Here is a 16,677-nt window from a genome sequence, read left to right as displayed (position 1 = left end):
TCATGGCTGCTCTCAGGAAAACAAGCCATCAACAAATATCAGTTAAAATGAGCTCTTTATTTAATGACAAGTGTTAATGGCAAACACACTAGCATTTGGTCTCTGCTTTTATATTATTTAAAAAAAAATTCTTTTGTAATAGATGTATAAAGAGATTTTTCAATAGAATTGGAGGTTGCAATTTTATCCTACAAATTTATTTTTTTTTAGGATAAATTCAAATTTCACTTAAGACATGACATCCGTGTTCCTTTTTTGGCAGCCAGCAATATTAAGATGCATTGTACCAGGTTTTTCACGTACAGTTATAAATAAAATTTCAGAAAAAAAGTATTATGTGAATACCAAGAAGCAAAACTATGCCTTCTAGTAAGGAAACTGAGTTTCTTTTCCTTGGACATCATCAACATGAGTGAAAAGTGGTCAGAACTCCTAAGCAATATTTAAATGCAGCTGATATTTTTATGATCCAACCTGTTTTCCAACTGAAAAGTAATACCATAAAATAAATGTAATAATGTCTTCATATCATTTAAGTGGAAACATTAAATAAATTTAAGCACAGAATAAAAAATTTTTAAAATTACTTTAACAAAACCAGTTCATGATGATCAAAGTAGAGCTTAGTAGAACTTAATTTGGCAGTTAACATTTAAAACTGACAAATATTTTCAATTTGTAATGTCAAAAAAGCAGAATACATTATTTCCTAAGAGTTATGTTATCAGTATAAAAAGGAACGAAAAATACAAGTTTATTGTAACTATTAAAACCTCTGCCTTTAACAATATTTCTCTGTGAGAAAGCTCATCCCTGAAACACACATATACATTCCAGAACTGCATTCCCTAGTGGGTATAGTCACGGGGATGTATCCAAAACTAGAATAAACTTCTGCTATTAAGCTTGTGATAATGTCTCTGAAAACTGAATTTTTTTTTCTGTATTTTTAGTTACCTTTTTTTTTTTACCAATGTTATTTATATTTGGGTTTTTTTCTTGTGATTCCATTGAGAAATCTCCATTTACTTACAAGACCAAGCAGAGGATATGTAGAAGGGATTGCTTGCCAGGGCCAGAAGAGGGAGCTCAAATTAGTATTTTCACTTATTAAAATAAAGCAGCATGTACCTGTGTAGAATTTAACAGTAAAGGTACTTTTATAACATTCATTAGACACTTTGATGTATTATGCATTTAAACTAAAGTAACAGATTAGCTTGTCTGATTGGCATCTGCAGTAATGGCTGTATAGGTCAGAATAAAGGTAAATGGCTCTCTTAAATCTTTGAATTTCAGCAACTGAGCTTTCCACTCCCATCTCATTCATATTCCAGCTGTCTCCATCACTCACTGTATGACCCACATGCACTCCTAAGAACTCTCTTTCCCTGCCATAGCTGATATCTGAACAAAAAAGCAAGATGCCCTGCACTAAATGCCCTCAAACTCACCTCTTTTCCTTTGTCGATCAGGCACATAGAGGCTTTCTCTCCAATGGGAAACAAAGCTTTGTAAGCTTCTCCCAATTCTTGCTGTAAAGTCTCAGTACACACATACTATCTGTAAAGTCTCCAGTCCAAGAGATATCTTCAAGTATTTTTAAGGACAAACTGATTTACACATCTCTCTTTTCAAAGGAGAATAACTTAGCTCAGGCTCTGCTTTTACCTCCTAAGCTGCACCCTCTGCCAGTTATTCTGTACCAAGTTCTTGCTGTGCTGCTTCACAGAATTAAACCACCACACAAAGTCACCAAATTTTATATTTTCCTGTCCGCTACCTTTAATACAACATATGCTGCCACAGCTGTGCATATGGACAAAGAATACAAAAGCACAGTTCCTCAGTCTGTGTTGGATAAGACATGATGAATCTGCTGGATAAATAAGTTTGTATCAAACACAATACAATTATTTATTTACATGCAATAAATAACAAATCCATTTACACTTAATGTTTTCAGAAGTTTAGTGTAATAGTTGTTATGGACAGTAACAGACAAGCAAAACTGGGAGAATGGTACCACCAGAGAAATCTGGGATAAAGTATACAAGCAAGATCCCTTCAAGTAGCTCATAAGTGTGGAAATGGATTTACAAGAGTACAGAATGCCACATGTAAAAAAATATTTATATGATGGCAAGAACAGAGCCTAGAGAAGTGTGATAGAAGAATGGTATGTTTGAATTTTATGTAAAGGAGATGAAGCTAACAGAAAGGAAAAAAAATTAAAGGAAATATTAAAATGTCAATATTAACAGAACGAATCTCACCAAGTAAAAATCCATTAACAAGATGAGTTCAAAGGACTCTACAAATAAAGAAAATGTGTCACAGAAGTCTAAGAGTAAGACATTTTTTTTTGCCCTCTGACAACCTAATATTTAAATACATGGTTATTCTCTCAGACCTTAAATAATAGTTCTGCAACTCTCTAAATATGATTTTCCATTCTCAAATAAATATCTGTGTAACAGTTCTGGAGATTAGAAACACATTGATTAAAGAATCAATTTTATTATAACAAGATAATTAAAAATTAACTTCAGCAAAATAACAAAACAACAGAATAAATAAATTAATAAACACAAGTATGCAGGTAGGCACAGAGAAAAATACTCAATGCAATCTGAGCAGTGTGCCAAATAATAAATATTTATTTGTTTATTTATTGATCTCATGGCTTCTTTGATGGCACTGGACTTTTCCCTCTCCGTTTAGCAGCTTTCTCCATTTTCAGCTGTAACAAGAAAAGACATCAACAGTGGTTGAAGCACTAATTTGCAAGTCAGCTAACAATGCAATATTAAAATGCTACATCCAGCCACAAATTTACCAGAGTGATACATGCAGTGAAGAGAGCTACAGAGCATTATTAGCCCAACCTAGCATTGCTTATGTTTGCACCATAGGACAAAGGAGCACTTTCATAGCTCTACTGCTCCTCCCCTATTCAAATCAGGGCTGCCTTATTTCTGATAATGGCAATCTAGGTACTTACGTATTCCTCAAGGCCAGTGTGCCTCACAAATGTTCATGAGTTTATCTCTGTGTAAGGTAAAGCAGCTTTTTTACAGATGTCTAACAGATTTAGATGAACCAGCATGCACAAAGTCACCAAAGAATGGTGCTGAGAGAGATGCTAAACCTCCGTCTCAGTGTCTCCTCACTGATGCACAAGGTCATGACTTCCTCTTGTGAGAATTTTTTCTACACAGTAGGCTCTTACAGCATGGTAAGATTTAGCAACACATATACATTTAACTATGCCATTTTGTAGTAAGACTATTAATCCAAACCAATATATCTGTTGTTCTCAAGTATTGTTACATTAGTGAATGAAATTATATTTAGAGTAATTACATAAAAAGACTGCATGGGGTTTTGCATCTAATACTAGATATCACACTGCTAACAAAAATGCCAGAAAAAAAATTAACATGCTTTTTCCCCTCTCATAAAATAATGTCAAAAGGAAGTCAAGCCTCATTCCTCATTTGGATGTCCCTACAAATGAACTCACTGCTAAGCAATCCTGTTGTTGGTCTATACAGGAGCTGATTTTAAAACATTTTTCCTTATTTGGAGGCTTGAGGTTTGTAGCTGAAATTCCTACTATCTTTTGCAAAGAAAATAAAATCTTGGGGGGGGAAAGAAATGGAGGAATTTGGATTTGATAGTAACATGTTTTCTATTAACTGATAATATTTTTAACATTGGACCATATTTTGTGATGATTTCCAAAATAAGGAAAGCTATTTAACATTTCACAAAGCTAGAACAGCTTTCTCTTTAACAAACACCTTGTTGCAAGCACCAACCATAACAGCAGTTTCGATTTTAAAAGTTAATTATGCAACACTGCCTTACAAAAGAATTCATAAACAGTCAAGACACACTTCAGCGGAGGTGGCGGAGCTAAGGAGCTTATGTGGGGAAAGAATTGGTATTTAAGCATGTAAGTAACCTATACCACAGGGCATTTAAATTTAAGATAGTGGGGTGGAGGAGACACCTCTAAGGGAGTGATACAGATCATCTAAGAAAGACAGACCAGATTTAGCCCAACTTATTCAGACATTCATTAAAAAAAACCACATGAATTTTATAAATGAGGTAGAAAACATACAGTCCTAAATGTCACAGGGGACTTGCTGTGAGTCTGCTTTGTCGTTTCTTTTTGTCACATAGTAAAATATTTCAGTTTTTCTGTAATGGCAGGTTACTTCAATTAAAATCTGTCCAGTTAAGGTAAATGGCATCTCACATGACTGGCCTCTGAAATCTTGTAATAGCTCTTAACTGTATTTAAAACATTATGTTAAGAAGCTAGTGCTTTCTCAGGAGCAAGAGAAGTAACTATATATTACATTTATATGCTACTTAAATCACATATGTAGCATTTTAGACATTCTCTCGTGAAAGTGTATTTAAATTAGGGAAGAAATGTGGTAACTTGCCCGTTCTTGATAACGTTTTTCAAAGTAAGCCATGTCATCTTCTTCTGAAGGTTTTCCATGAGAAATTTGCCCTGTGGCACTTGAACTACCTGAAAAACAAACAAACAAACAAACAAACCAAAAAAAACCAAAACAAAACTCCTTTTTCATTAAGGATACTTGTCATTCCATTAGTTATGTTTTACATTTGGCAAAATACATGTATAATGAGAACTCACCTTTACAGGCAAGTACAAAACACAGCAATTGGGATCAAAGAGAAACCTCTTTAATCTAGGCTAGCAGCTATTATAAATTGTCTTGGAGATGTTCAACAGTTAGAGTAATTGCTAAATTTTTATACTAAACAAGGGACATAAAATAGGCATAACTGATCTATAATTCCATCTAGAAAAGACTTTCTGGCAGAAGGCAGTTTCACAGGATTATGCTGAATATATACAACCAGTTCAGATATAATGAGCTTCTCGTAGGAATTAAAAAATTTTAAAAACTGACCCAATGAATAGGTGACACCGTTAATGGGGAAGATAACAAATGCTAGGAGAAAATCATGTAAGGTAAAAACCACATCATAACCAGAAATAACAAGCATTAAGAAAACAGTTATTCTAAACATTTTAAGTACATGAATGCTGTATTAACTTTTCACATAACAAGTCTTCAATATTCAATGTTTAACTTTTATTCTAGCCCTAATCATCCTTCAATTCATTAATAAAATCATTTAATTTTATATTAAATTCTTTTTGTATAACAGTATTATCCTACTTATACATCACCTGCTCTCTGTGAGGTGATTTGAGCGGAACTAGAGGGCCCCTGAAATGCTTTTAGAAATGGATGATCCATGCTGGTAATGGGGGCTTCTAAAAGTTCAGCAGAAGGAGCACCTGTTAGAAAAGAAGTCGAATGAAAACAATAATTAACTTCATGAGATAGATTCCTAATATACGTGATGGGGTCAAAACAAGGCTACAAATTCATATCTACAACTCTCAGTGCACTCCCCATAAACTTGAGTTAACAAAAGCATTACAAGGATGGCTTCAAAAGAAATGGAAAGCTTTGTTTCTTTAGTTACTATGGCAATACCATAGTTTCTAAACTTCTGACAAATCCAGGAAACCAGATCAGAATTTAAAAAAGAAATAATGAATATATGGCAATTATAGATAAAACAATATTTCAGGACAAAATGTGTCCATTATTAAATGACACAAAATCACAGAACAGCAGAAGTATCAAGGCCAACTAACATGTCTGTTCTATGAATTACCTCTGTTTTTTTAAGCTGAACAGCTATTAACCTTTGAGTCTGAAAACAAAAATGCTGTAAATATATAACCAAGAAATTCCTGGGCACTATTAGGCTAAAGGATTAACATAAATATAATGTGGAAGTATTAAGAGAAAAAGAGAAGTTACAGTTCTTTCTAAAAGATATGCTGCCTTTCAATCACAAGCAACTGGGCTGAACACCAGAACTGTTGATAAAGAGTTATTTTACCAATTCACTACAGGAAGTTGGACAACATGGTCACAGTGATCTCTTCACACTAAAGGACTGCTGGAAAAAAAACCATCTGTCTGCGTTCCTACTCCTATTGATCCAGTTTGCCTTCAAACTTTGAAAATCTATTTTGATTTAATACTTTTCAAAGCTGGAGAACTAAAACTTCAGGTCAGCTGCACTTACCTATTCCACTGTCATCAAGTCTCATGTAGCCTTCTGCTAGTGAACTAAAACCAGTCAGTCCTCCCATAGCAGCATAAGGAACATCCTGCCCCACAGGCTTTCCTTGGGCTAAGCGCTCCTCTTTGGTTTCCACAACTGTTTCATGAGCATATGTTGGCTGACCACATGCACAGGTAAAGCAACTATGAAAGCCTGAACACTTGGAACCTAATAAAAAAAAATGAGTGAGATGATAATCGAATTTATACCTCATTGCAGACAAAATGGTTTCCCTAAACTGATCTTGTAAAAAACCAGAGTTCCTTCACTACAAAAGCATCCAGCTATATCAAAAAATTGTATAAACATAAAGGATCACTGTGGAGATTAGATCATAAAGCCCATCCAGTCACAAGGTCTCATTCAGTCAAGTTTCAAGTACCTCTGAGGATGGTGATTCCACCTCTCTGAGCAGGTTGGACCAATGCTGGATCAGACATTTCTTTTCTGATATGTAACTATATTTCCTATGTTGCAACTTGTGTCCATTGCCATTAACAACACTCCTCTCTATCCACTGACAAAAAATAAAGGGATAAGAAATTCTGACACTGGTAAAGATGACAACCTGCCAGCATTTTGGCAATATTGCCTCCAGAGTTGTACAGCACATGGCAGTGTTGCATGGCCAAAAAACTTCATATCACAATTTATTATATAAATCACAATTTAAATGTCTTTTAAAATTAGCAAAATTATCTCAGTAGTGAACAGACACTGTAGCAACAGCAAAATGGGTTCTACACAAGAGTACTGTTAGACTAACTTTCACAGGGGTTTTTAACCTTACATAGTCACAGGATGTAACTGAAATAGTTATACAAGTGTCATGTGACATTCAGAAACAGAGTGGAGTGAAGTGAAGTGACCTATCTGCCCTAAACTCTGGGATAAAACTGTCATCAAAGCCCCCCTGGAGCAATGATGTGACCAAGAAATTGAGGAACTGATTTTGCAAATGTTTCATTATACAAATTACTCTGCTTCCAACTCACAGTTCATATTGCAGAGCACCAAGAAAGATTTTTTTAAGTCTTGCATAATATGCTCGAGGATCATATTCTTGAGAATGTTAAAGGCTTTTTCATATAATTTTGGGCACTCCCTAGTAACAGAGCTCTATATTCTGTGTTTGGACACAGAATGCAGTGTATATGATATATAAAGTGCAACAGCAGTATTTTCAATTATAATTTATCTATCACATTAGATTAATCAACACTGAACTAAACTAATACCATTACATTAAAACAACACAAGCCCAAAACAGAAGCAAGTCTTGGCACTTACAGTTTTTCCTGTACAAAATAGTGACATTTTATGAAAGAAATTTAATAACAGAACTCTAGCAAAAAAATCTTCGGCTTACATAATTTGAGATTTCAAACTAAAACATCTCTATGCATTATTTATTTTATGTGGTCAATAACTATTGCTGTTTCATTACCTAAACCTCAAACAACTGAAGCAAAAAACTTCCTCTTAATCCCTTCTCAAAGCTCTTCCTTGAAACTCCATTCCCATTTACCTTTCTGGACCAACAATCTGTTGCTCAGGAACTGCTTTGTTAGAGTGCTAACAACAGTATTATGTGGGAACAGAGTGCTACTTCCTATGGAATTGAGAAAAGATACAGTAACATTATATTCAACTAGGCAATAGAGGAATGGAGATCAGCCCTTCTCTCTCACAAACTACCAAGTTCAGGTAGAAAAGTCACGTGCATGCAGCTGGAAGTGACAAACTGCAAATGCGGTGCTTTCATACTGCCTAACTTCAGGCATCTGTCTCCATAAGCACCTCACCAAATCATTCAGAAACTTATGCTCCTTCACAGGACTTGGGGAAGCCAAGGATCTTGTTCTAAACCCTCCTGCAAAAGGTGATGTCTTCCTTCCCACTTCTCATCCTCCTTCAAGGATCAAAATACACATCAGTGACAAGTGCAGCATATACCTAATACCCAGGGACAAATACAGATCCCTAACTTTCTGTTTCTCTTGAGTTTCCTAGCAAAGAATGATGCAAGCCCATCTGTAACTTACAAGAGTTACATGGAAATCCAGGTGCTGCACTGTGCTGGTCTGCAAAGTGTTTGCATCTACAGCGGATGGGCTGTGTGCCATTCAGAGGGACATAGTGGTAGGACTGGCATGGACAACATCTCACTCTACAAGGCACACAAATAGGACGCTCTTTGGGAAGCACTTCATAGTCTGTTTTGTGTTGTTTATACCTAAAAGAGGTAAAAATAATAACTTTCATAACTTTGTTAGTATTTATCAGAAAAGTAACTGAGAGCCTTATAATTTACTTCACAAATTTGGGGTTTAAGTATCCTTAATTATATTACTGTTAATTGTTAATTTTTAATTAAATGCATAGTATCAGCTGCTTTTACAACTATTTATCACATAAATATCACAGACCTTTATGTTTTGTTTTGATACCACTATCAGAATCAATATGATCTACAATAACTCATGCCTTAAAGCTGAATTTATTGAAGACTGCAAAACCATTTTGGTCTCAAAAATTTATTGAGATTTAGATTTAAGAACAGTTCTTACTATCTAAAACCTTATTTTCTCAACCCTCAGGCCTTAAATTAACTTGCTTATGTGGTACTGTAATGTATCAGGAAATACTTTACATTTTCCTGATTTTTAAAAAAACAGTGGTATGAAAAAAGAAAAACTGCCTACCGGTGAGTACAAAAGCACAGTGTTTCTGGTCCCACAAGCTTACAGTCCATGCCAGTTGGTGATCTCCAGCTCACATACAACCTGTTCTGTAATCGAATTGGTAGTACTTTTCTTTTGTACTCCTCATATTCCTCAGGAGTAAAGAGCTTTCCTCCATCATCATCACCTACAATTCTGTAAGCATGTTATAAAAAGAACCATAAGGATGTGAAGACAATAAAAGTAGATTTCTCTAGATATTTTTCAAATAATATATAACAGTACTTTTGCTGTAAATGCAAAAAGAAAATCTTGTTTTTCATAATACTGTTCTAGTGATATACATTTAATAGAACTATAGCTGATCTTTAGAGAAATTTTATGAATAATGCTCTTTTGAAAAAATTGCTCTGACAGACTGAAAAACAGTCTTGTAAGGCAAAAGGAAAAAATAAAGGAAAATACACAGCACTCCTTTTCATATGGCAGAAAAAGCAATGAGTATCAAGGGTCGTGTAACCAGCTAGCTCTGCGTCAGACTTCTTGAATGATCTCTGGCAAGTCACTTCACCTATCTACACCTAACTGTACTGTAGACTTGTTTGTATCGAGTGATCTAATCTTAGTCTAGTTTGAGAGTAACAGCAAGCAGGAAAACAAACTGCCATCAAAGTAACAAACAACACATCCAAGTTGTCTTCTAACTTGCAAGAAGGCTATGATAGTTTCTGCAGCTAAAGTTGATGGGAGCTGTATCCCACAACTCAGACAGGCCCCCTTGCTTAAGCTATCACAATGTTCAAATTCAAGGTCACTGAATATCTGGAACTCCTGAGCAGCATCCACATTCTGCATTTATAGAAACAATTGATGACAATAAGTAAAACCTGTAAAATACAATTAAGACTTAATTGCAACACTTACCTATGGTGAAATTTAGTTTATTAATGTCTGTAAATATTTCAGTTATTATTTGTTGGGTGTGCTAAAACACAATGAGTCATTCTGTGTCAAATATTCTGTGGATTTGTGCATTGCCAGTACTGTACAGCACCAGAATAATGTGCCAACATATCGCTGTCATTTGCACGTCAACCCAGCCAACACCCACTGAATCACTGTACACCTTATGTAAGAAATACCACTGTGCCTTCCTTTCGTGTTTTATTTAACTTTTCCTAAGCTAAATTCAGATTGCGCTTCAGCACAATGACTGTGTTCATGTTTATGTTTATTTTTGCTCAGCCTTTCGAGAGGAGTGCTGACGAGATTAGCAAAGACACACAAAGTAGTATGAGGGGTTTATAGAGTGCAAAACTAGAACTCATGATGCATGCAAGTCCGTGTTTTCTGAAAGAGCAGTACAGCTGTCAGATTATCACAGAATGGCTGTGGAGGGGACATTAAAGATCACCTAGTTCCAACCTCCCTGCTAGCCCATATGGCCTCTCACAGCACATCACACAGACATGCTGCCGGGCGGGCCTGGATGCGACGAACGACGCGTTCCTTCGCTGCACAACGTTTAGGCCATGCCCGCACCAGGGCACACCAGCCACGGCACCTCCGGCTGCGACAGTGAACGGTGGGCGGTGGATGTGACTCAACGCAGCCGCCACAAACCCCGGAGCAGCGGCTTCGGGACGGCGGTAGGCGAGCGCGAGCATCTCCTCAGGAGGAATCCCGGGCCGCGCGCCGGACACGGGGGATGCGGCACCGCTGCCGCCGGCACCCGCCCCAGCGACCCCCACCGCGCCGCCCCTGTCCCCTCACCGCCGGTACTCCGCGTACTCTTCCAGGGCCTCCGCCTCCACCTGCAGCCGCTCCATGACCGGCCCAGCCGCCGTCAGGGCGCCGGGAGCGCCGGGCGCCGCCCGCGCACGGAGCGCGGCAGGCGGGAGGCAGGCGGGAGTCGGGAGGGGCAGGCGGGTCGTCCGCAGCACGCACCGCACCGGTTGCTGAGAAACGTGCGTGGAACTACGGGGTGTGTGCCGTGTACACGGGCACGGCGAGCCCCGCGCCAGGATGTTTTCCCGAACGCGACTCGTTTCCCGATGCGCAGCGCAAATTCACACATCGTATTTCTGTGGTTTATTCTAGTTTGCGCAAAGGAGGGAGCTAGGCGGTAACCCACAAAAGGCTCACTGGTCATCAAGACTTTACACTCTTTATACATTTTAACAAGGGCATCAGCATTCATCGGTTACAAGTTACATAACTTTTCTATTAATACTCAAACCCCTATTTGCTAGTTATAGCTCTCGATTCTCATGAGAATTAGTCTGCAGGTGCAGTTCTCTCCATTCGAGTCTGGGGTCCATTTTGAGTAGGTAGTCACAATCACCCATTGCCGGAATTACCTTTCCACGAGTTACTGCTCAGTTCTGCTGACTTCACTCTTGGTGGCTCTTGTCCAGATGGCCCATTTATCTTGGGATTGTCTTCTCTCTTCCTTAAAACAAAAGATAAGCCAAACATACAACATTCACAATGCAATTGCTTAATCATAACTGTCTAGATATAGCTACTGACTAACAACAACAACAAAAAAAAAATTGCAAAGTTTGATTCAAATCTTGAGCAGCTCAAATCTTTAGGGGCTTGATATCAAGGACAGGACATACATGGTGCACACACCCCCCAGGAATGGCAGTCATCCCCCATTCCTCTCAGGATGGACACCCTCCCTGAGTGGCAGCGCTGGGGCACAGGCATATGCACATCCAGAGATGTGTGTGTGCAGATCCACGCACCCGAGGTGCCTCAGAAAGGCATCCACAATCACGAGTGCCACTAGCCACGCAGCACCTTGTGTCCACCCAAGCCCTTACGGCACCTGCCCTGCACTCGCATTGTTCTCAGCTGCTGCTGCTGTTTAGATCACTCCATTCCTGGTGGGTAGGTGATGGGTATTTTTGGTTGGTCACTGATTCTCCGTCACTCTTCCATTATAAAATAAAATATATGTTCCATTACAAAATGTGTGTTTTGTTCATAGTTCAAGACAACAGGAGGCTAACTTTGGGAAACACTGCTAACCAAAGACGGTTCTTAGATTGGCAACCTGCAATTCCCAATTCCTCTCCATGTGCCACAAGCAATGCCACCACATTGAAGCAAGTCCTCTGATGTGTTTGAGGGCTGTAGTGAATACACCACAGACTGCTATTTCAGGTACTGCACTATCCGTGTAAATTACTGCTTCCCCTTGATACAAACACCCTGGCCACAAAGTGACCAAATATGTGAGGAAAAGATGTAGTATGTTTTCTTTATCTGAGCTTTAGGAAATTGGTATTTAAATTGTGCTCTGCCTGCTAGCATGAGCTGCAAACCCTCAGACTGTCAAATTGAGACTCACAAGAAGAGGCTTTTTCCATACCATACAATGACACTTGCCTGGCAATAAAAAGGTACAGCAATTCAGGGAAATCTCCAGATTGTTTTAAACTGGGCAAGCCACAAGCAATGAAGCAGAAGGTGAAGAGGAACGTCACAAGAATGATGGCAGTGTTTTGCCAAAACATCCCCCAGAGAGAGATGAAACAACAGGGACACACTCTCAGGTTTCCAGCAGTATCTAAATAAGGTGACAGGGCATATGGTCTGGGCATTTGTCCTGTGGCTATGCCACATGTATAAGAAATTTCAGCAGAGGAGACAGCACTACAACGCAACACACACATTCTGTCACATTGAGATCTGAACATGAACAGGTCACTCTTAAAGGCAGAAATTATATGGGAGCAAGTCCTCACTGCAGTCAATACATCTGCAAGTAAATTAGTGGAGGAAAATAAAATCCCACCAAAAAAATCAGCATTATTTCTCCAGGGAAAATTCCTCCTCTGACCACAACTGCGAGAAAGAAACAGATGGGGGAAAGGGGACCTTGAAAGCAGGACAAGAAGCTCTGCGACAGGGGGTTTGAACATAACAAGCAACACACTGCTGCACAGGAGCTGCACAAAATTGAAGATCTTTGAGATACCTTATCTGTATGCACATTTCGCAGGTGCCAGAGATTCCAGCATTGCCAATAAAGGGGGGAAGGGGTGGAAAGAGCTCTGGCAAGCCTGGTTCACACAGAATGAGCAGAGCTCCTATGTCATCGGTTGATGTGCCTCATCTGTGCAAGATCTTTGTTAAAAACAGTCCTCTGAAATACAGTTTGGGTTTGGAGAGCAGAGCCAGGTTTTTGAATAAGGCAGCTTTCGGTGAGGGCTACAAATGTTAGTCTATATTGCACTTAAGCATCAGATTACCTGTGAACAGTCAGTGAGAACTTATCAAGAGCAGGAAATCAAGTCATTTTTTGGTGAGGCATCTGTCCTATGAACTACCTCCCATCACAAAAATTGAGGATTTATTTCTGGATTTTATCATAGAAGTGTTTTCTGCAATACAGACAGTGTTCAGCTTATTAGCATCCAGGTCTTATTAGCTAGTAAGACCCCACTCAAGATCTGCTTGGATCCAAATCTGGATCTATAGACTTACTTGGGAACAGATATGAAAGGTGAAAGACTTTGAGAAATGGAGTTCTTAGCTAATAAAGGTATTTCAAACACTCACTGTTTTACTGTCATAGCATGAGTATAGGAGTACATTTTGGACTCAGAAAACCCTCTCCCGTCTCTCATCTCTTCTAAGAGATTGTTAATAGACATCCAAAATAAAATTCATTAAAGACTGAGTCAAACCAGATTGTTCATGTAAAATACCAAATAATTTTGAGTAGCAAGGAAGGAAAAAAAAAGGCTTTCTGCTCCCATGAATAAGCCATGACACAAGGTAAGTAAAAGGAACAGGAATCCAGATGGCATGTTTTACCTCCTGTGGTTGTGATGTAGCATACGGATGCTGCTGGCCCAAGATCTCTGAACACATCAACGTGGGTTGAACATATGGACACTTACTTATAGTACAGTTCTGTGAGACCTAAGGTACTGCCTACACATCAAAGGCAACAGCTTAATGCTGCATGGGGTGTTGACAGTCTCTCTCAACACCCTCTGTTAACAATAAAATGTGTGACCCTTTAAATTTTTTGAAACCCTTACAAGTTTGACAAGTGCTTAAAATTATTCACAGTGAAATACCTATGCAAATTGAAGATAGCCACTTTATTAATACAAGAATAAATAATTTAGAAAAAAACCTTTTTTAATATTTTGGACCTCAAGTCATCACTTTGAAGTAGTAGTCAATTATTCTACTTCTATGGATCTGGTCAATCAACTATTCTGGAAACAAGAATTAAAGTAGCAAAAAGAATAATATAAATTATTTCCATTAAATTGTTCCCTCCATCCATATTTGTAACCAATATTCTGATATACTTCAAGGCAAATACAAGCAGTACTCACTTTTATAAACTTCTGACCATGACCGTACATTATGCTACTATGAAGTTTTTTTAATAGTTTTTTTACTATTAATCCTAATGTACAGTATTTAAAAATGACAGCATGTTTTTCTTCAGTTTACTATCAGGAAAACAGAACATGATTAGACATGTACAGACAGAATAAGTTGATGAATGTCACAGAGAATATGTATGCTCATGTGCAAGTAAGGGTCAATGAATGAAAGGTTTTTGCTGGAGGTACTGACAAACATAGTTGGGAAATCTGTAGTAATTAAGATCACTTAGAGATAAGGTAATTCAGCAGCATGTGATGCCACTGATGTTTAAGAGAGGTGATTCCATGAATATATGTAACATGAATTTTTTTAACTTGGGCTTAATTTTAATAACCTAAATGATATTTTCAAATAGATACAAATGCCTATGTGCATCATTCCTGACAAACTGAAATTAGTGAAGTACCAATTCAGTAAACGTCTTTTCCACATGAAAAACATTTTAAAAGTCTAATTCACTTTTTTAGCTACTATAAAGGGAAGTCTCCCATCTCACTCTTGCCTTTGAAGGTGGCATACTATCAGATATGTTAAATTGAACCCCACAGGTAGCAGACTGCTTTGTTTTGTAAAGTACAAACTAATGAAAGGGCATTAGGTAAGGGGGGGTCATATTTGGATTAATTGTTAAAGATATCAATTGACACTCTACATCACCTTTAAAAATACTACATCAATTAAGTAAGACTGTTCTAGACATTTAACTTATTCAATGAGTTTGAGTGTTTTTAGGAGTTAAAAGGGTTTCAAGAAAACATAATAAACTGCAATGTTAAATTTTATGTAATCATTTTTCTAAATAAACTTCTTGTTCCCAAATTTACTCTGCTTCTGCATTCCCATGAACAAAGGCCACAATGGCAGCAAATACCCCCAGAACATGTACATGCACAGGAGGTGCTTGGTCCCTTAGGCAACTTGCACACATCACAAACATGATGCAGCTTGGAAACCTCTGCATTAGCAAATATATTTAATTCAAGTTTAGATCTATCTAGTCAGCTTCTTTAAGTGATCATGTTGATGAAAAACAAATATTTAGCAGTTACTTGGAAAAACAGACCAAACTGTGCAACCTATGACACATATTACTGGGTACCAAGGAGACTGATGTTTCACCACACTAAATACAAGAGCCTCTATACCCTTGTGTATTTTTCCTTTAATTTTAAAATTATTGCATTAAAAACAGATCAGCAAACTTCCGTGATCCTAACAGTGCATAGGTAGCTTGTTAAGAGCCATCTCAGTGTGTTTCAGAGGAGCATCTGATCATCTGTCCATCCATTCATCCCAAAGGTTCTTTAATGTGGAGCCACTCAGCACTTTTTCTTCTTCACACAGGATTGTCAGACAATGCTTGGACATCTTAATTATGTTAAAGCTAATATGGTGAAATTCCACAATGATTTATTTAGATGAAGAAAGCAACAAAAAGAACTGTCCCTTTAGACAGCAATCAATATATACTCTTTTCTTTCCATTTTTCCTCATTAGAACTTTTGTTTGGGAGTGGATCTTGAACATTTTTTGCTACCTACATTAAGCAATCATTCATAGGCACAGAAGTACTGATAATTACCTAGTAAAATCAGCTGATAAACACTCAGGAGGCAAATTACAGCTGGGAAAATTTAAGACTCATCATTTACCGAAAGATTTCAAGGCCAAAACCGAAACACTCCCCCCTCCCTTCAAATCAGCAGTTCTTTATAAAAGAGGTTATATGGCCCCCTGCCCTCCAAAGAAAAGGGGAAAAAAAACCCAAAACACCAAACCCAATCCAGCCCAAGAACCAAGCAACTTCAAGAAGATTCCATATTACAAAAATTGAAGCAGGTCAGTTTGGGGGGGATTATGATGTTGTCTGAAATGGGAAATACACAGCTGCATCATAAAAACTGCAGCACAGTAGAAACACTACTTAAATATTTCTCAGGAAAAAAAATTAAATGTTTGGCAACACAACCAAATCCTGTGAAACTATCAAGCATTTTGGACCCAGGGTAAGTTGTAGGCTTTCTCTTGCTTCTTTTTCACCCAAGCCCTCGGGTTCTTTATACAACCTCCTGCCACTGCAGGGCTGCCACACCTCTCACACGTTCTATTAAAGGAGGCTGCAGGCTAGAACATGCAGATGTATTCTTGCTACTGTTGTTAATAGGAAAGGCAGCCAAGACCTCCCCCCTTTATCCCTTCCTTGCCTTTCGTTCCCTAATTTTCCTATTCTGAAAAGTGTTGTCATCTTAGCAAAAAGGATAAAGCTCAGCTTCCATCCTCTGCACTGCTGGAGCACAGAAGTCATGGAAGCATGCTAGGTAGCTGGGGAAGGGAGAACACAAGTCAGAGGCATGGCATGGTGATA

General features: G+C 38.0%; 1 protein-coding gene across 1 annotated transcript; it reads right to left on the bottom strand.

Annotated features, from left to right (window-relative positions):
• Positions 1-991: 991 nt before the first annotated feature.
• Positions 992-10,784, bottom strand: FAM221A (family with sequence similarity 221 member A). Its single transcript, XM_027675235.1, has 7 exons — positions 10,659-10,784; positions 8,907-9,080; positions 8,247-8,437; positions 6,163-6,369; positions 5,246-5,356; positions 4,464-4,552; positions 992-2,743 (listed from the first exon to the last, which is right to left on the bottom strand). The coding sequence occupies exons 1-7, from the start codon at positions 10,712-10,714 to the stop codon at positions 2,681-2,683; spliced, it is 891 nt and encodes a 296-aa protein (XP_027531036.1). The 5' UTR covers positions 10,715-10,784; the 3' UTR covers positions 992-2,680.
• Between the last annotated feature and the right edge of the window lie 5,893 nt (positions 10,785-16,677).

This window comes from Neopelma chrysocephalum, unplaced genomic scaffold (assembly GCF_003984885.1).
Source record: "Neopelma chrysocephalum unplaced genomic scaffold, ASM398488v2 Primary Assembly neopelma1_26, whole genome shotgun sequence".
NCBI classification, from domain to species: domain Eukaryota; kingdom Metazoa; phylum Chordata; class Aves; order Passeriformes; family Pipridae; genus Neopelma; species Neopelma chrysocephalum.
The sequence above is the reverse complement of the archived record's forward strand: the minus strand, read 5'-3'. Positions and strand labels throughout refer to the sequence as shown.